Raw genomic sequence first — 21,466 nt, 5'->3', positions numbered from 1 at the left:
AGGCTTCGCCGTCATGTTTCTCTTTCGTCGTAAAAAAGTGTTTCGGTACCTTGTTGTTTCTGATGGTCACATTTGTCATGCTGAGCTCAAAAATGGCCTCTCTGGCCCCCACGTACAGCGCAGCCTTCTCTTCGCTCAGCAGCAGAGTGGAGTAGTTGAATATCCCGGGCTCCGAAAACTCCATCAGACCCAAATCTGAATGTTTAAATGGAAATAAACATGTTTAAACAAGTGAGAAAGAAATCAAATCTGCTGTTTTTAGATAAAGGAAACAGACAATAACTTCAGAATAAAGGCAGACAGAACTGGCAAGGTATAAAAATTTAGTACTCAAGTTTTAACGATTTTTGCTTGTAATGTGCCGTTTTTTTTAAATGAACTGTCAATTACCTGAAGAATGTATTGTGCTGAACATATAACCTTGCTTTGCTAGAGCTAGTAATTTAAAACTACAATTTTAAAAAAGCGCCTTTTTTGGAGAATCATCCAAGTTTGACTGAGGAATGCGCTCCTGCTCACGACATCTGCTGAGATGCATTGGCTGACTCAGCTTTAAGCAGATTTACGTTGCAGGTGCAGGTTATTGACACCACAGCGGTGAAAGGAAATCGGCTTGCTGTAAGTGGAGAAGCTTGTCACAGGGATGAGACGTCTCGTTTCTCTCCCACAGAGTCACCTAAGATGTCCTACTGTGGATGACGGTTTCTCCACCCGACGAATCGCCTGAGGAGACCAAGGGGACTTTCTCATGATAACTTAGGCAACAAGTGAAACCTATAGTGTGAGCCTGAGGCGCTGAGAAGCCTCGTTCAAAGGTCTATAGCCAGGGAAACTTCTTCCTCCCTTTTAGTGCCAGTAAAACAGCACCTATCTGACATTAGGGTCTCGGATTTCTAGTTTCAGGAGAGCATGAAGTGAGAGAACAGCTTCAAGTGAAAAGTTTCACTTCTTAAAATGAGACATCGCTGCTCAGGATGCTACTGCAGGAATAGGTCGACCTCTGATAGGAAGATTGCAGGTTCGATTCACTCCTTGCCTCTAAAAGAAGGTTGGTCGCCAGTGTTCGGCAGCAGAGCCGCCATGATTGGTGTGAGACTGGGTCGGTGACTGAAGCACTTTGGGCCTTCGAGGAAGGTAGAAAAGCGCTACAAAAGAACACGCCATTTACCACAGAATTCTCTATTTAAGACCGAAGCGTATGTTACACCTTTGGGGAAAGGGAATCGATGCATTCCTACAGAACATCAGTAAGTCTACCTTGAAAGTGTTAAACGTGCATTGTGTTAAATTTACGAAGGACTTATCTATTGTTTAATTACAATACACCAGGCTTAGGAAGGTTTGATGTCACTGTTACCGTATTTTCTGGAGTACAAGTCCCACTTTTGAGAGAAAAGTCCAACACTGATGAACAAACTGGCCAAACCCAGCATAATGCTGCGTTCACACCAAACGCCATTCATGCTCGAACGCCACTGCCTCTTTTGACGTGCGTCACATTTAATGCTCAATACTTTCCAGAAATGTGTTCATAAACTAGACACGCCCATTGTGTGTAGAGAGAAGCTACTGTCTGAAGTGTTTAGTCTCATCCCTACATGGAGGCTTTGACTGTATATCTCATTTATAATGCACGGAAAATGTTGAGAGATTATGTTTATTTCTTTTGAAGAGCTTTACAAAAGCATCGATAATCACGTTTCCATCTCTGGGTTCATGAGATTGTTCAGTTTTTCTTCCAGTGATCGTTACCTTCTACACTGCAGGAGCTGCAACTACATGAGTGCATTTAGCTGTTCTTTTGTCTGTCTGGGACCCCCAGTTTGAAGACTTGCTGTCCCCCACTGTCTCAGCAAATAAGAAAAACATCCTAGTGTTCAGGAGAACGGTCAGATTCTACTCAAAGTTTGCTTTGGACAAAGCTTCTTCTTCTGCTTTGAGCTTATATGAGCCCATTTATGTTTTAAAAAATCATGAGTGTAAGTCGCACCCCTGGCCATTCTAACAAAAAAATAAAAAGAATAAATTAAATTTAAAAAAAACGTGACTAATACTCCAGGAAAAATATGGTACTTGCCAATTTCCAACTTTAAAAATTTTGAGTTTTTTGTTTTGTTTTGTAAAAACTGAGGTTTGAACCAAACTGTGTGGAAAGTAAACGGCTGCCATGCTAAACTCCACTTCAGCATGGCAGCTTCAGAAAAGTATGCTCCTTTGGGGCAGAGACAGGAACTTTATTCATTTGTTTATTCAAATATTTTAGCTTCCGGACGTCACGGTCAGATCCAAAAGTTAAAGCCATGAACTGCCCGTTTCTGAGTCTTCACAAGTTCTTTAAAAATAGTTTGACTATTTGTGACCATTAAACATTTATTTAACTCAGTTTTCAGACTTGAAATGAAATGAAATGCAAACATTTGGAATGGACTTGCAAAAAGGGACAGGCAAGAATCTTTGCTTTAGAGTTTTCTAGCAAGTCATGGTGAAAAAACAATCAGCACTTTCCTGCACCCTTACCGTGGTGCTTCCAAGACGTCCGAGGCACAGTGTGGGGTCCGTGGGTGGAGACCTCCAGGAGCAGCCCCAGAAACACCCCCAGCACGCCAAACCCCATATTGGACTCCGATAGCTTCGAAACCGTAAAGTTAACCCTAAAAAAGATAAAGACAAATTTTAAAACCTGCAATAAATACATACAGCCAAGTTCCTTCTGCGCCAATTATATCCTGATACAAAGAAGCTGAAACAAGCATGCAGCTAATTTCAAATTTAAAAAAAGCATTGACAAATATGTTAGAAGAAAAAAAAAGCTCAACATCCATTTTGCTTAAAATTAATGAAAAAAATTAAGCATGTTAGTCCGGTACAAACAAAAAGCTAATTTTTTGTTTAGGTTTTAAATATATTAAAAATCTTCAAACCATTACTGGTTTAATTGAAAATAATTCTAATATTTCTGCTGAAAGTAATAAACAACCAACAGATCATTTGGTTCTTAACTGCTTCCGTTTTTGCCTACCAGTAATCTCGTGGTTGTGCTTTGATGCATTTTTGCATTTTTAGTGGATAACTTTATGAATGTTCTTCACCATCTATGCTGATAGCAAAAGCAAACAGACACACACACACTCTAAAGAATTATAAACACAAAAAACGTTGAATTTGTTCTGCCAACATTGAAAGTTGTTTGCCGAGTCAAATCCAACCTTTTCCAATGACCTGCTGCATCGCAAACACAGATGCGTCTGGTTTGACTCTGAGGAGAACTGACAGCTCCTGGTCTCTATCAGCTCTTATCAGACGTGTTTGTCAGAAAACTGTAAACTTCCTGCTTCCAGCTGCTTTCCAAGTTCACATTCGCCACAGCGTGAGCCGGCTAAGACTCCAGTAACCCTTTAACAGCTTTGCCGAAGGCTTCCAGTCTTCAGACCCTCCATTACAGCAACACATGGAACATAACCATAAAGTTATTAATGAAAACTAATACATCCTTTACTCACGCTTAAATAAATACAGAACATTAAAAAGACGAGGTTTGCTTTTTCCTTTTCAAATAAAGTTAAAAGACCCACTCTAGTTAAAATTGTGTATTTTAGTGTTTATAACATGTTCTTGAGGCATTTTTCTGATAATGGAGGACTTATATAAAGATTATTACCGTATTTTCCGGACTATAAGTCGTCCTTTTTTTCATAGTTTGGCAAGGGGTGCGACTTATACTCCGCAGCGACTTATATTAGAAATAAATTGAAATAAATACATTGTTTACCCTCCTGTTATGTTCATTTGTGAAGAACAGAGATGATATTCCTGGGTCAATTTGATGTATGAGGTATGTTAAGTGTTAAGAGTATGTTAAGTGACTCAGAGAATCAGCAAACTTTTTTTTACAGTAAGATCTTGAAGGCTAACAACATAATATTTTATTTTCCAATGATTTCATAGATTCAGAAATGCAATAAAAGTGAAAACTGTTTCTACAAATACAGGATGAATACAGAGTATTAGTTGGCCAATGATGCTTCATGAAAAGAATAAATAAATAAGTATGAGAAAGAATTATTGTGAAATTATTAGATAAACAGTCTGTTATGATTGTGTCATATAAGGTTGTGAAAGTTAAAATGCGACTTATAGTCCAGTGCGACTTATCTGTGTTTTTTTCTACTTTATAATGCATTTTTGGGCTGGTCCGACTTATACTCCGGTGCGACTTATAGTCCGGAAAATACGGTAAGCACATTTTCTGAGCATTTCTTTTTCAAGTCGTGACGAATCAGCAGCAGAGAAAAAAAACTGTGCCGTAGAATGTTTTTTGATTCCGGCTAAAGTAATTAATAATTAAAGATCACTGGAAAAACTTTCAGAATGACTGAATGAAGAATGGAATGGGACTTTAACGTCAAGAAATAAAGGTATAGGATAAATTAAATGAATAAATAAGCACATTGAAAAGTGTTTTTAATTGGGGTGCTTGGTCGTCGCTGCTCCTTGCCCTTCTGTCGTGGTTTGGGGTGGGGGTCGGGGCCTCCGGTGCCTGGCGGGGGCGGTGGGGGCTCCGTTTGTCGGGGGGTCGGGTCCGGTGCCTGGGTGGGGCGGGCTGGGGCTCTGCGTGGTCCTCTGGGCTTGGGTGTGGGGGTGCGTGGTGGGGGGGTGGGGGGGTGGTCTGGCTTGGCTTGGGGGGGGTGGTCCCTTTGCCTGTGCTGGGGGGGGTTGGCGGGGGGCCCTGCTCGGGGGGGCTGCCCATCTGCGCCTGGGGCTGGGATCGGCCCTTCCCTGGCTCTTGGACGGGACGGGACAACCCTCTCGGGGCCCCCGGTCACTCTGGGTGTCATCCGCTTCGGCTGCGGGGTCTGGGGTGGGGCGGGGTGGGGGGTTTGTCGGCCCTGTCCTGTGGGGGGGCGTTCTGCGGGGGAGAGGGGGCCCATTATGGGTACGGGTCGGGGGGGCTGACGGGTCGGGGTCTCCGCTGAGGCAATCGGTGGTTGCCTCAGCCAGTTGGCTCCCTTGGTCCCGTCAAGGCCTGACCAGAGCTCTTCTAGGGCCGGCGTTTGGGGGTGGGGGCCTGGGCTTGCTCCGGGGTGGGTGGTGCCGGGCCTGGGGTGTCGGCGCCTCCGGGGGTGGGGCCCCTGGGCTGGTTGGGCCTGGCCCGTTTACTGGGGGGGGGGGGCCAGTTGTTTGACCACCGGGGGACAGTCTACCAGCTGTCCCCAACTTACCCCTTCCTCATATAACCTCATATTAGGGTGAGGGGGTGGGGGGTCTAGCCTGCGATGCGCCTTGGGGGGGGGGCTACTTGGCAGTGGCCCCCCTCCTATGGTTGCCGTATGGAGTGGGCCCCCCCTCTTTCGGTTTTATTTGCACCTTAGACATGTAAGGTCCTTGGTAGGGGGGGTGCTTGGACATCACTGCCAGCAAGCAGCAGATGTCCTCCTAGCACCCTACCCGCCAATTTTAACCACACCTTAGACATTTAGGGCCCCTTGGTGGGGAGGGTGAGGGGACATCACTGTGAGTAATCAGGAGATGTCCCCTTAGTGCCCTACTCGCCAATTTTAACTGCACCCCCCTTAGTACACACACCCCTCCCCCTTCAATATATACATTCCAACATAAACACACACACATGCACACACACACCCTGTCAAACACACATACACGCACACACATTTTGCAAGGAAGGTGGGACCTGGGTCCATCTGTCCCCTACCCCTTCCCTGGTGGGGGGTGCGGGCCCCTTGGCGACGGCGGCCGTGTCCCCTGGGTGCCGGCTTCCTGGGCCCGGCGGTGCTCTCTCCGCGCGGTGGGGGGGGTTTCACATTACACCTGAGCCGGGGGTGTTCATGTCCCTGGGGGGGTGGGTCCTGGTCCTTGCCCCTGAGCGCTGGGCCCCGCCAAACTACCAACAGTGGCCGAGCCTGGTCGGGCCATATTTACAACACCCCTTGTGGGCCCCCTTTTTTTCCCCCGGGGTTTCCCCCTCCTGGGCGGGGGCGGCGGGCCCCTGCCTTGCTCCTCCCTGGACCAACCGTGGGCCGGGTGGGTGGCTGCCTGGAGTGCGGAGCGGGTCTCCCTTGGGGGGGGGGTAGTCCTGGCTCGTACCTGGGGTTGGGGCGGGGGGATGCCCGGAACTCCTGGGTGGTGGTGGGGTGCTCGTCTGGGGCTGTGGGCGTCCTTCTCCGGTGGGGCCCTGCGTTGGGCTCTCCCGGCGCGGCGGGGGGGCTGCTTTCCTGGTTGGGCTGGGGCGGCGCTCTCTTACCCTCCGCGCCTCCCTGCTCTCTGGCTCTGGGGGCCTCGCGGCAGTCCTGCTGGCCCTAGCCTGGGTGGCGGGCTTGGTCGCCCGGGGGGCGGTTGTTCCCTGCCTGTTCCCGTGTGGCGTTGGGGGGATTCCGGATGCCGCTGCTGTTGCGGCGGGGGTCTGGGTGTGGGGGTGGCTGGGCGCTCCTTCTTTTCACATTCCACCATCCATTTTAGAAGAACAAACACTCACCTGAACACAGGTGTTAGCTCACCTTTGCACTAATAGTTTGCATGATTGAATGAATGAAGGATTTCACACTTGTTGGTTTAAAGGCATAGGTATGCATTTGTGAACACTGTTTTGTGTACATGTTGACATGTGGACATTTTTGCAGCTAGGAGGTGTGTTGATAACATTTGAGTGTGTGTGGACAGGCCCCGCCCTTTTTGTACTACATTTGAACCGTACCGTAATGATAAACAACCAGTAAACCTGTCTGCTCTATGCTGCTTCATGGTCTTACCCCCCCTTCTCACTATCAGCCCCCCCTCTCTAACATCCCTCTCTCTTCTTCCCTTCTTTCCTTTTCCGTCCGGTCCAACACCAAAGATTTCCAAACATGGTTGAAACTAATAAAGTTTGGCCACAATTACAAAAGGGGTTTATTCAGTCATACCTTTGGTTTGTCTGAAGATTAATAACCCCTCTTGTTAAAGTAAAATATGTCCAACACAAGAGGCCCTCAGCTCTTATCTGCCTGCCTAGCTGTTGGACAGGACAAGTTTAAAAAAAATAAAAAATAAAGTGTTTTTGTGTGTTTTTTAGACCTCTAATTCTGTCCCACTCTTGGTTCTCATCGTGCTAAAGGGCGGACACAAACTGAGGCTGCTTTTCCTAACTAGCAACCACAGAGATGGAACAAACATTATCAATTCAGGCCATTTTAATGGAAAATAATTGTGTGTGGGAGGATGCAATGTAATAATGATGCTTCTGCAAGTCCTCCGTTTGTCCAATCATGTCAGGCGAGCGACATCTGCACACCTCCATCTGTGGATCTCCACCTCCCCTCCACAGAGACGACACTGGTAATGAACACTCTGCAGGTTGAGTTTATTGAAAGCTGACGTCGGGGACGGAAACCAGGCAGTTCCGTGAACACCTCTCTGAAAAGCTGGTTATTCTGGTTTTTTACCAGAACACAATCACAGAATGAACCCATGCATAGTGGGTGGAAGTCATGCAGAGAATGTGATCAGGGTTACTGGACGTCTCTTTAGGAGGTAAACGGAATTTCACCTAAGAGGTTATCCTTTAAAAAAAAAAAAAAAAAAAAAAAAAAGGTAGTCCCCCCCCCCCCCGTTAATTAGAGCAAGCAGAAGTTCACTGAACACATAAATCAATGTCTGACACTTTCATTTGACCCAGTGACCTCATTGTAAAACAATTTCACTCAGTTTTTAGATTAGGGGTCAGTCAGCCAGAAGAGGGCGGGCATGTTGTGAGTCACACATCCCATATAGTCAATGCAGCTATTGGGAATGGGTATCTGGAGGGGTAATTGATTATTGATTTGGATGTAAATGAGGAAAAACTAGCCCCACAGTGCTGTCCTTCCTAACTGGAGCAGCCCCTCCTCTGGTCCCACTTATGAAAAATCTGGCAAAGACGGAATTCCAGCGCAGCTTCGGGCTCAACCGTGGCCTCCTCTCTGCTGAAAGGGGGGAGTCAGGGGGTCAAACACAGAAGAAGCCATTGTTTACTGAAGATGAGGGTAGCCTCCACTCGACTCCATTCCCCCCCCCACCATCACAACCACGTCACCACGGTCAACAATGAACAGGGACCGGGGAAAAAGGCGTCACTGCTCCCTCCCCGACGGTTTCTTTTGACAGCGCTGCCAGCCTGAATGCCAGGGCGGCTTAGCCATGAGGCGAGCTTCGAGCCAAGCTTTTCAAAGATCGCACAGGCCCAGGAGATCTGGAGGCATCCCGACAGGATGAAACAGAAACGCTCTGATGACAGCGGCAGAAACTCTGTCGGTTAAGGAGCTGCAGAGATGGACCAAAATAGCAGCGGCGTGGAAGGACGAGATAATGCCGGAACCACGATAAAGACCTTCAGGCGAGAAGAATATTTCTCTCGTTTTTGCCTTTTGGGAAAAAAACTTCTTCTCATGCCACCGTTTAACACCAGTCAGCCAGCCTCATTCCCAGACTGAGTCCAAACAAAACAGTCAGAAGGCCGAAACAGAGGCTGCTGGGAGAATCAGAGGGGGGACTGTAATGGCCTGGGATATTTAAGATGGTTACCATGCTGGCAGCTCTCTTTGAGGCCTTTGTGCTCCCCTCTCAGCTCCTTTGACCGAGCAGGGTGTTGACACCTGCTCGGGGCATTTGGGTTCCCAGCACCGCGCTTTTAAACAGGCACAGAAAATGGCAGACTGCCACTGCCAGAGAGGACCACAGTGTCGCAGATGACTAGGAAACTTGAAGTTAACACACATTTTTCTGTTTTTAGAACTTGTTGCTCTACATGATCAGTACCCCAAAAGATGATCGTGTTGTCCCTTTTCGCTGCACTTCAAAACCGATTCTCCCAACAGGCGGTTTTTCGGGACAATTCCCAAGTGCCTTAGGCCTAAACAGGTGGAGCTGTTAAACTACAGCTCACAAAGAAATAGGACTAAAGAGAATCAGTTCTGTTCATTTGAATAAAAACCTTTGCTGAGGTGAACATAACCCGTTAAAATAACAGACTCTACACAACATCCACATGTTGGGTTGGAAATGATTATTGAAGGAACTGCTACACACCTGCAGAAACAGCTGAAATTCATTCAATTATTAACCTGCAAAATACCATTTGGAGCTTTTTCCTACAGGATTTGAATCTTTAAAAAGGTGAGAATCTAACTACAAAATCGGAGTACGAAAATGCCAAAACTCTGAGGTAACCCGAGGATCAAGGACTCTGCTTTGACGGCTGCACCAGGGCTTGTTCACATAGGGCTGTTTGGTCTGGACTACTTTCTGCAGATAGCCCTGCTTGGTAAGGCAGGTGGGAAAACTTACTCTAACTCTGGTCAAGACTAAACAAGTGAACCCTGGTCCGAAAACTGGGGTGGCAAGTAAGTGTGGTGAACAACAGTAGGAAAGATGATCCAAGAACCAAAGAGGAAGGAACAAGGCAAACGCTGTGCATTTTGCTATTATTAAACGTGGTGTAGTCATCCATGGATGATGCCAAAAGTTATACAAGAACAAATAGCAGTTCTCAAGTTCAAATTTCTTATTGGATGTTGGGCTGTGTCCAAATTCCTTCACTACTCCCCAGTTAGCGCACCATTGGAGGCACTCGTCATTTACTGGGAGTTTATAAATCTAAAGCTTCAAAAATCAAGTGCACTTGGAAATTTCCCAGAATTCTTCACAAAAACCAGTGTTTATTCTATGCTCAAGAGATTGGCAAATATAGACTACAATGCATTGTGCTTGAACGATTTGTCATTTTCAAAAATGGTGGAACCAAGTCACGCAAATGTACTTCAGCAAATGGCTGACAATACAATTGGTGTATTAAAAGGAAAAAAAAAAAAGCATTTAGCATGTGTCCATATTTAATTTAAATCCAGAGCACTGGATAGTCCTGCACTTTAGTCTAGGGACACTGCTGTGGTTTCTGACATTACTACAAATTAAGAAGCTGTTAAATGTAGACTTTGCTTAAAGCAATGCACATTTCACCGTTTACTGAACTTGAAAACTTCAAAACAGTGGAGGCCTTTGGTGCAGAGGTAGATCGGATCAGTTCCCACCTTGCCTGTCCATGTGTTGAAGCATCCTTGCTTCAACACATGGACAGGCAGTGAACCTCACAGTGCTCCTGGTGGTTACAAGTTGCCACCATGCAAGGCAGCAGAGCTGACGGTGTATAATTTGTGCACGAATGACTGTCAGGCTTTAAGATAGAACATTACTATACAGGTATACTCCAAGTATGAGCCTGTATTGAGGTAGAAGATGTGGCCATTTTTACAGTTTAATTCTAACACCAGAGATGTCTCCGGCAACATTTAAACAATTTTTGACTGATGGCAACTTTTTGACCACATATACGGTCAACATGAATCACCCAATTATGACGCAGAGAAAAGCGCCTTTGCGCAAATATCCGACTTAAGATTGATATACACTATACAACATAACACTTGTATAGATATCTCCAGACAGAATCCACTGGAATTATGTTAATTGTGTTGATGGTTAAAGAGAGAGGGAGGCATTGACCCGCCCATTTGAGTTGCTGCTCCACAACTGAGAGCTTTTTCAAACCGCGGGTTTTTATCTGCCTCTGATCCACCACGATTTGCACACAAAACAAAAAAAACTCATTGCAATATTAATCTTACATTTTTTTTCATGTCCTCCATCATGAGAAAAATGCAATATTTTTATTTTTTATTTTTTTTCATTTATTTATTTATTTGTTCCTTTCATGAAAATTGATGTTCAAATGTTTACATGTTTGTCTTACATATTGAACATTTTCATGATTGGAAGGGAGCAGAATTGAAGAACACAATTCTTATAATTATCTGCTCCCTTTTAAACATTACATTTACATTTCTCACACCATCACCTGTGCTCAGATTTCACAATGTACAGTTCCACTACACAGTAAATACATTCCATTCATTTAATACATACATTCCAAAAATTGCATTCAATAGTCAAGTTTGTACAAACTAATTTGTTTAGCTTTATACATGAGTTTAAATTTAATAATATTTTGACAACTTTTTAACTGATTCTCCTGGGAATTCCACATTTTTACCCCTGCAATAGGCTCCGTGCACGAAAGAAGGCAGTTCTACTTCCGCCGCCTTGAGTGTGAGGCCGACCATTTCCGGCTTGCGACTTCTATAGCAGCGACACGGCAGATTTTGATTGCGAAAGATGTTATATTTCACCCGTTTTCTACAAGGTCTCCCGAAAATCGACGTGAACGACATCTACAGGATTGTCGACCAGTGCGTGGTTACATGGGCAAAATATCGTGTCTAAAATATATAGTGTCGAAAATACCGAAAGGAAATGTGTCCCGTTGTAGACAAACCTGTGCTGTCACATTATGCAGCAGCTCGGTAATATACGTGGCGATCTTCCAAACGTGCTTTTATTAATTTTATGAATATTATGAAGTGCCTGTTTGCTCATCATTTTATATTTAATCCTTGTGGTCAGTGCTTTTTTTTGTGGAAGAAGAACAAAACTGAAGAACAACCCAGTGTTAGGAGAGGCTAACAACACGGGCTAACAACATTAGCCTTTTGATGGAGACAAAATCCAGGACAAACCATGTGGGAAACGCTGCAATCTGCATCCTGGCTGCACGTAAATGATCAGCCTTTATTTGTCGGGGCACAATTAGATACACAATTCCATGTGTCGTGATTTTTTTGAACAGTTTCTGAGGACTGAGCGGCATTTCTGCTCTGAAAAGCTCACACACACTGTGTGCTCTGCTCTGCCCTCGCGAGTCCGGCAGCCGCTAACCCAGAGCGGCGGCTCGGCTTTCAGTCCGAATTCTCACACACAACAAAACAATAAACGCACACGTAACAAAGCATCTCTCCCCTAACACATTAATAAATCCGGCTGCTCTGCGCAGAGAGGTTCACTCGGTCCACTGGCACCGGAGCCCGAACGCAGAGCTCGGATGCCGGGTCCAGACGTCAGTGGACACGCATCCCCCCCCCCCCCCCCCCGCATCTCCCTCGTGAGGGGTGAAAGAGACGGGAGAGCCAGCTGGGCGAGAGCTGAGCGGGGCTTTACGCGGGGCGTCCGCAGAGCCGCTGGTCGGTCCCGTATGAGCTCACTAGCTTTCTCTCAGCGAAACACCGTCTATCATGACGTAACCCAGAGCAGCAGTGACACACGATCGGAATGAACCGTTTACATTAACAACGATCGGTATACCCAGCTATCTCGATCGGAAAGAAATTTTGATCCGAACGAGACCGGGGCAGAATATTCCGAACGGCGTGTTTACATGACGCATTTTCCTTCCGATTGCTGCAAATACGAAACACGACTCGTCTTGCTTGGGGTGAAGTCCTCCCGCCGTGTTCACCATCCATTCGGCTCTCACCGACACATAGTATACTGGAAAGCTATGAAAGCTTATTAGTACTGTTGTACTTTGACAAATTCGCACACGGGTACACAACAATGTTGTGATGTCTTTGTCACGCGTTGAAACACCAAACGCCTTTCTTTTACCCGAAATCCGCTCCTATTTACTCAAAACTAGCAACTCAACAAAACTCCCCACAACAATAACACGACCAACAGGAAGTTGTCGGCCTCACACTCGAAACACGGATGTTAACCGGAAGTTCTATCGTGCACGTAGGCTATTGACAAACACTTTTGCTTTAATGTTGTTCGAGCAATCTGTTGTTTGAAATCAAATTTTCTCCTATGATTTTCATCTTCTGTGGTAAAAATAAAAAGCTTTTGTAGGTCTTCTGGTAAATCTCTGTTTCTGGCTTTAAACATAACTAATAAGGTCTGCAATTCAATTAAATTTTTAAGTTTTAATAAGCCTGACTTAATAAAAAGTTCATTTGTGTGATCTCTAAAATTAGCTTTGTGAATAATTCGAATAGCTCTCTTCTGTAGTAGAATTAAGGGCATTATATTAGTTTCATATGTATTTCCCCACACTTTTAATATGAACATGTTAAAAACACCAAAAACACAATTTTCATTGTTGAGGAAATTCAGCAAACAAACTGCTTAAAACTTGACTCAGCTTTCAAATGTTTTGTATTTTTGAAACTTCTGCAGGGTTTTTAGATCGTTTCTGCAGATGAAATACCACAGAGACATTGTGCAACGATCACAGACTTTGCCTCCAAAACCGCCCTGCCATACCATTTATCAGCAGTCTGTGTGGCACCCAACCAGCTGCGGGTTTGACGACACCAGCATCAACCTTAAGATCAGTCAGGCTGCATTGCTGAAGTTCTTCCAAATAGTTCTGATGGTTAGATTCTCACTGGTACTCATGTGACAGTCACTAGATGTTCCTGATATATCAAAGTTAAATGCCACATTTTGAAATCTTTTGTATGTTAAATAAACTGTTTAAAAAAAACAAAAACAAAAAACTACCACTTAACCGAACATTTTCCTTGCCATGTAACGTTTACTTTGAGCAATTGACACCTGGAACTAAAACCAGGAAGAAAGGTTTACTACGAGAGCTCTATCCAATCAGACAACAGCAGATGACTTCCATTTGAGGACAAACTCTCAATCCAGTGTCATACCCAGATTAACAGTTTGGCTCTAGATGTGGCACAGACCTGATCACGCTCGCATGCACACACTGATGCCAGCTGTGGTATTAAAAGCCTCTCAGGAACCCTGACAAAAAGCCAGAAGTTTATCCCAAAAGACGCTAAAACTGCCATAGGGAATTTGGGGTTGCATTTGTTCACAACTATGTAGAGGCAAATCTGCTGCAACCACAAATCAATCCAACGGTCACATGACTGTTGGATTTATTGATGATTACGGTCAATTCATAGACACAAGTGAAGTTTTTTTTTTTTAGTTTGTATTTCAATTGCTATAGTGTCAAACTTTGTTACGATAAAACCCAACCAACATTTGGCTTTCCGTTTTCCCACAGTTTATGTCTGCTGCACATGATGCAGCAGTCTGTGCATGACACAGAGCTCCAATGCGCATAAACTAGAAAAGGTTGCATTTTTTAAACCGCACTGAGGTTTTTCTAAAAGATCTGTCGACAACACTTAAGACCAAATGATAAGTTGTGCGTTCCAATCCAAAATAAAGTGAAAACAAATAGTTGAACTGAACCAACTAGGTAGAATTAAACGATGGGTACGACCCAGATGGTTAAATGGGGAAGCGCTTGTGTGAAGGTATCACTGAAGGGCATAGAGCGAAAACCGTGCTTTGTAATTACTAGCTTTTGGACCTCTGCTGAGCTAGCATGTGGACACAAAGAGGCCGCAGCATGAGCAAATGAAGGGTCAGGTCCAGTGAAGAGTATATTTAGTCGGCCGATGGCAAACTTTGTAAAAACAACACACCCAGTCCCTGACTCACGCGACTCTGGAAGATCGGAAAAACATTCCTATAAAACATACGGGGCCCGGTGAAGTAATCCAAGTAGAGGTGGTGGTGTTCCCCTCCGTACCAGAAGCGAGCGCGCCTCTGTAGTCCAACACGAAAACATAATCACCAGCTTCCTCTCATTTTAATTACAGGAGGGCCAGAGAGGAGAGGTTTTATTACTGACATTTGTGAAAAACACGTGGGACATATTTGGGATCGTTTTAGGGAGTCACTTTGAAAATCTGGAAATTTCATACGAGTCCAAAGAGATGAAAAAAGGTTTATTTTTATTCTCTGGACTCCAACACTGTTCTTTAATTTATTACAGAGGAATATTACAGCCTGGGGGTCATATTAAAGACACCACTCGCAGAAGTACTAAATCCATGACTTGAGATCAGTTCCTTGGGGCTGCCGCGATGTCAGCCTGGCCTTGGGAGTATATTTTGCGGGACTATTTTTGGAAGTAGTGAAAGCCCAGCTGAAGGTCCTGTGGTTCTCAGCTTAAGGTCCTAGGTCCCAGTCTGGGGATTGATGGCCACTTTGGAGTAGTTTTTATACAGCAACAGCTGATGACTCCAGAAAAACAAAACAAAACCCGAGGTCTAGATAATAAATCAAGCCAGCTACAACAACTACTTGGATCCAAATAGATTGTTTTTGATGGTTTTTGTTGTTTGGTGAGAAAATGTGATAAATACTTGTCGGGATGACAGATACTAGGTTCTCCCACCAGCCAGTCAACATTTAAAAAAAAAAAAAGTACACATTACTACAAACAGGCCATATTTTCTTCCTCCTTTTCTGCTTTTCAACACCACTTTTTTTCTAATGCTTTTATCTCCCAGCATTCTTCAACAGGGACCGATTTCATGGTGGTAATTTTGGCCAGCAGGAACATAAACCTCCTTTGGAGTGCTGTGTGAAAATGCACCCCATCTCCCACAGGCTGCCACAACACAAAACGGGTGTCCCCCCCCCCTTAAGCTGGCATAAAAGTGCACTAAAAGAACAACCCTTCCATCCACAGCAGCACAGGGGGATAAATGACACAAAGCCAAACTTTCAATCACTCCAATCGCTCCTGATCTGCCCTACAGATTGGGGTCAGGTAAACTTTTTCATGCACAGCACAAACTGCTCACTGTTTTACTGTAAAAGAGATTAAACACTTTTTTAATGCCATCACCCCCATTTCATCGGGGGGGGTTAAAACATGTGCTTTACATAAGTTCATAAAAAGCAACGAGTTTAACTGACAAATCCTGAGATCTTTTATCTTTTGTGCTAAGCTTACTTTTATAAACGCAGCAGGTTTTAACGCAACCATATTCAAGGGATCTAACAGTCCACGCCCCAAATCTAACGATCATTAAGAATAGGTTTTGATTTTTGAAGAATGAAAACCTGTGAAGCTTAATATGCCATTCACATGCCATTCTCTGTAGAACATAAATGACAAAAAAAAGTAAAAGGTCTGTTACTTTATTAAAATAAATGCTAAAAAATTTGGAAACAACAACTGTTTTTCCTCGGGGCAACAAGACTTTAAAAGTTTCACTGCTCATCACAGCGGCTTCTTCTCTTCTACTTCTTCATTGTTCATGGTGTTACTGGTTAGAAAAGTAACAATGATGTTTTATATAGCGACTTCTGGTATACATGTAGATTTCTTCCCGTAAAATTGGGTGGCAACCCTCCGACTTCCAGGCTGAAGCCCATTTGAAAATGAAAGGAACCCAAGGCCAGACCAAATGGAGGAACCACTAGAAGGGCTGTTTATAAAAGCAGTCCATCCAAACTTTACTGAAAAGTCTTGTATTATAAAACATTAACATTCATCATGGTTCACAAACATTTTAATGCTCTGGTTACATAAAATTTGTACTTATGGGACTTTTTTTTTTTAGGAGTTTCTGTCAATTTCTTTAAAAAGGTGGGAATTTGGTCATGAAATAACCATGTGGGGTGAAGATGGTGACATCCATAAATTAAATGATTGGCTTCAAAATAGCATAATACAAAATAAAACGCCGCAGACGACCATCTCAAATCTAGGATGTGCTTCTATGTTCCTCTGTGCTTTCTGATGCAGATCACCTAGATCAGGTGTGGTCCACCTAGCAGAAGCAGCAAAGGAGGATCTAGCTGAGAAAAGTCCGGTCAGAGGAGACGGAAACCCCCCCCAAGCAGGTTTTCAGAAACTGATCCACATCCTGGTATCAATAAAGTTTTTAAACAACGACAGCGTCGCCATGCGATCTATTAACATGCATGAAGAAAAGCAGCAACAAAATATAAAATAAAATTAAAAAAAATAAAAAAGAAATCCGCCTGAGAAAGAAGCCCAGAACAAAGAGGGAGTGAACACCTGCAGCATTTCAAATGAAAAACCACAGTGCAAGCAGGAGCTAGTTGAAAGAGGGTATCAAAGTAAAAACACACATTAAGAAAAGAAAAAGAAAAAACAAGCAGTAAGGTGGTGGCAGATCAGGGTGGAAAGAGCATTCAAGAGCAAGCTTGCAGCCCTCCAAGCATCACAGCAGCAGTTTGTACAACAACAAACAGGGAGGAGGAAGAGGAGTAGAGTTTCTAACCTGTGGCTCCTAAAAGATGCGACGTCTTCGGATGGAGAGCTATAAAATCCTCAGGCTAGGGAGGGGGGAAGAAGACAAAGATCAGACAAGACATGGATGAGGTGTCAGTGAGATGTGCATCTACTTTCACGTGGGCAGTTAGTTATCAGATCATGGTTAAACAAATGAATCTTAGAAAGTCTGATGTAGAAGTAACCACTGAACATTTAAGAAAGCTCAACCATTCAAAAAAAAAACAACAAAAAAACACAGACTTCTTGTTGCCTTGTTAGGTGTCAGAAATTGAAGCAGAGGCGAAGAAACATGAAATCTTAAATATGTCTGTCAGTGAAAGGTTTTCAAATTTCCAGGTGGCATTGTCTTGAAGTTGAGTCATGGCATCCGGAGTAGATCTGAATTTCAGATGGCAACATCAACACATGAAATCTTAAAAGATAATTTAAGTTTAAAATGTTCATATTATTGGTTTTTTTGAAACATTTTTTTACTTGAAATGGATCAAATGAAAGAAAAATGACTAATTATCCAAACTAAAACCCAACAAGAGTTTTAAGTTTGTCCCATGATTTGACTTTAATGGGGGAAAATGCATTTATCCATCGATGGACCATGGAAGGATGGATGGTGAAAACAAGGAAAGAAGAACTAGAGTATGAGCAGCGACTTTACAGGAACTGGATTGAGTGACTCCTCCCTCCTGCATTCCTAACAGGAAGTGCCCAGTGGCTCCAAGAAGCCAAACCCCCATAGACTTCAATCAATATATTTGTCAGAATAACCATTCTTGCTATGATAAACGTTTTTAACATGTTCTTGCTAATCCCAATTTATTTTTCATGATATTTTTCTCTGTAGGGCGGGTTATTTAAGTTGTAGACTGGCCAATCAAATGCCTCGATAAAAGCATGTGGTCCCTGCTGGCACCCACATCCAGCGTTTGAAACGTTTGACAGATTTTTTGTTGCCCGCTTTCAAGTTGTGGGGGTGTGGACTTCCAACAAGCTCACTCCTGCTTGGTGAGAGTAGTTGCCATAGAAATGCTGACTCACACCAATCACTGTTTACTGACGATTTCTGGTTACATCTTGACATATTGCAAAAAATGGCGACTTGACTTTATTTTGTTGAACTCTGAAGCAAGTTTTTCTTATAGGTGACGTCATACTCTGTCCAGTTCTCATATACAGTCAATGGGTATTAGACAAAGGACAGAATACAAGTGGGGAAAAAAGTTGCCTTCTTTATTTTGGTGCTGGAGAAATATTTAGCCCTTTTGGAGTAAAGACAGCGAAGCATTGTGACAGATGGTTGGGCCTCCTTTCACAAACACTTTCCAGTCCGTTTCTTTAGACTGCTTCCCTGACCAAAATGAAAACCCTCACATCAAGGCTGAATATGTTCACAGTGCACGAGCACACCGCCTTTATTCCCAGAGTCCTGTACAAGCCAGCACTTTTTGACTGGAAAACAGGCCTACTTGACTTTAGTGCAGTTTCTCATGCCCAGATTAAATTTGTGCCATTCAAAGAATCATTTTCCTCTTGCCACTACTAATCTATAGACATTTATGTGAATAAGTAACAGGAAAAGAGCTGAATTTAAATGGAAAAAGAACTTGTGGGTCTGGTTCACTGCTAAACATGAGTGATCTGGCCTAAAAGACATTTGTGTGATAATGAGCCAGTGTTTAAGGTGGATCGAGTTTCTATTAGTCAATATTGGCTATACAACACCTCTGATCAGTTCACTATTCACTAAAAAATGAAGTCATCAGTGGTACTAGATACCTCCAGAGTAGAGTTGTGTAGTTCCACACTGTGAGCAATGTTCTTATAATTAACACTTTCCCAGCTTTCTGTCAAAATATCACTTGGACTCTAACAAAAGCATCTATGCAAATATACACAGAAACACAACCCATCAAACCTCTGCCTCCTGTCGCTGACCGACGGCTTCAATGGAGCTCTTGGAATAGATGACGTTCAATTAGATTGATGAGGCATAGGCCAAAGGTCGCATCCCCTTCTTTATCTTCAGGAAACACTTCAACTTGGCTTCCTTTGGCCTCCACAAAACCATGTGACAGCTGATCTGGACTTTTTGCCATTTAGCAACCAAGCCTTGCGACAGCAGGCTTTCAAATGTCTCAATTCAGGATGTGCTGAGTCGAAGTGCAAGACGACCAACACCCCAAACCACACCCTTAGTGACACAGCGGTGTGAGGAGGTGACAAAGAGGAAATGGAGATGTCATGAGGTCCAGGGTTTTCAACTGATGAGGGGATCTGAATGAGAACTGGCTGATGCGGACCTTTTAAAGGCTCTTTGAACCAGAACAAATGTACTGATGGCCCCACTTCAGAAACAATGCACACGCACCGAGACAGGAAGTCAACCCATCGTGATACTTAACAGATTAAAAATAAACAAAATAAATCCCAGATTAAACTTGGCACCATGCTAAATTTGCTTTAAATCTACCAAAGCACCAGCTTCAAAACGGCTCATAGACTCCCACAAAAATATCTGATGGTTGGAAGCCATCAAATATTTGCGAATTTACAATATAAATACCACAGACAGAAAATCTAAGTTTGTATTAAAGCCAACTTTGGGATTTTAGAGATTTCCGTGCTGTTACTTTCAAACTTTAATTCTTTAAGAGGAAACACCTGTCTGGTTTTAAGAAAGATTGCAGCAGGAATGGTTGAAGCATTAGCTTTGCTAATGTCGAAGCTGATAGGTCTACAAAATAGACAACGCGCTGTTGCCTTGGTGATGCAACACTATTCCAGGATGTTGCGTTTTTGTTTGCTTGCAAAAACACAGATGTAAAAGTAGAAAAAATATATCCGCCATTGTTGGAAATGTGGTCAGAAGTAATCTGCTTTTCAGGGAGAAATCGATGGTGCCAATTAGGGCTGCACGATATGAGGAAAACTTGCGATATTAGTGATTAATATTGCCATGACGATATAACTCGCGGTATATGAACATATAGCAAAACAGACTAAAACATCATTTCCATTTCACTGCAACAGTTTAAAAATTATATTCCAAATGACCCACATCTACATAGGAGACAAACATCTACCATAAAGGGCTCCATCCGATTGGTCCATGATGTAAATGAGTCCCCATTCGATTGGTCAAATGCATACAGGGATTGGTTTGTTTCATTAAACACTTCAAGCTGCCATAAGATTGTTTTAGCATATTTAAAGTAACCATTTATTGCCATTTTCGTCGTCTTCTACGATATGCATATTCCACAGCTTGATTCTGCGTTAACGATAAATTTGCGATTCATTGTGCAGGCCTAGTGCTAATTGATATTCAATTATCAGGTGTTATCAGATAAGGAAACACCAGATTATTCAATCTTCATGCTACCTGAAAGTCTGATAATTTGAAAATCATAAAATGTTCATAAAACCTTTTATTGAAGCTTTAAAATCCTACATAAACTGCTTACAATGCGCTTCTGTTCCCACCCTTATGAAGGCTACAAGCGCACAAACACGCACACACATCCAGAGGAACTGGACTGATACAGATAAGCAAAGCGGACATATTTAAACAGAGTAGGCTGGGAAAGGCCACTCATCTCTTTCACACTGTGGTAATTACAGTAAAACATTCCCCAACACTAAACGTACATGTACACACACCACACACACACTTTTCTGCAAACTCCACCACAGGTGGAGGTAGAGGACAAACTGGAAAAGGTCAGAGACAAGCTTCAATATAACAAAAGAGGATTTATTCAGTTTTGGCTTATAATAAGGAAAGAAAGACGATGAAGATTAAGGATGACCGTAGGAATAGAGGAGAGAAAAAACATTTAGACTTTACAAAATATCCCCTTTGTCTCCAATTCTCCTCAAGAAATGAGACCGAACAAATTTGAAAAAATTTCTACAATGATGTCACTTATTTCATTACTATTGACCATTTCAGTTTTATCCAGTTTATTACAAAAGTTATGTTCTAAAAATAGCCTGTGATAGGTGGAATGCCCAAAGCAGCAGTCATCTTAATTTTTTGATAATACTTCTAGATTTTACAAGGCTGTAAACCCTCACACTTTTCTCAGACAGACCTGAACATTTTCAATTCAATTCAATTTTATTTGTATAGCCCAAAATCACAACAACAGTCGTCTCGATGGGCTTCGAAGTAAAACATGAACTCAAAAGGATCACGAATACAAAGAGTTCAATAGAAAAATACTAAAATGAACTAGCAAACTGACTAAGCTATACTGGCATCCCTGCCCTTAGACCCCCCTTCGCGGTAAGGAAAAACTCCCAAAAAAAACGGATTCCGGAAAAAACGAAGAAACCTCAGGGGTGCCCACATGAAGGAGGGATCCTCCCCCAGGACGGACAGGCGATTTACCAGAAATCTTAGAGAAGAATTAACTTATCTAAATCTACAACTACATATATAAAAGTCCAGCAGACGAG

The 21,466-nt window shown here is 43.2% G+C and overlaps 1 protein-coding gene across 7 annotated transcripts in view; it reads right to left on the bottom strand.

The window, feature by feature from the left end:
* Nucleotides 1-21,466, bottom strand: part of sema4d (semaphorin 4D) — a 48,752-nt gene that overhangs the window by 10,355 nt on the left and 16,931 nt on the right. For 6 of the 7 annotated variants that reach the window (XR_002874247.1, XM_023960410.1, XM_023960411.1 and 3 more), the window contains exons 3-4: nt 2,518-2,651; nt 50-195 (exon numbers count right to left, since the gene is read on the bottom strand). Coding sequence is in view for 6 of the 7 variants with exons in the window: in XM_023960410.1 (XP_023816178.1) it covers nt 50-195; nt 2,518-2,651 (280 nt within the window). In the remaining variant the exon portion in view is untranslated. Of the gene's footprint in view, nt 1-49; nt 196-2,517; nt 2,652-16,994; nt 17,050-21,466 lie in introns of all 7 variants that reach the window. The other variant, XM_023960409.1, reaches the window with a different exon arrangement.

This window comes from Oryzias latipes, chromosome 12, assembly GCF_002234675.1.
Source record: "Oryzias latipes chromosome 12, ASM223467v1".
NCBI lineage: Eukaryota > Metazoa > Chordata > Actinopteri > Beloniformes > Adrianichthyidae > Oryzias > Oryzias latipes.
This window is presented reverse-complemented; position numbering and strand designations above follow the sequence as displayed.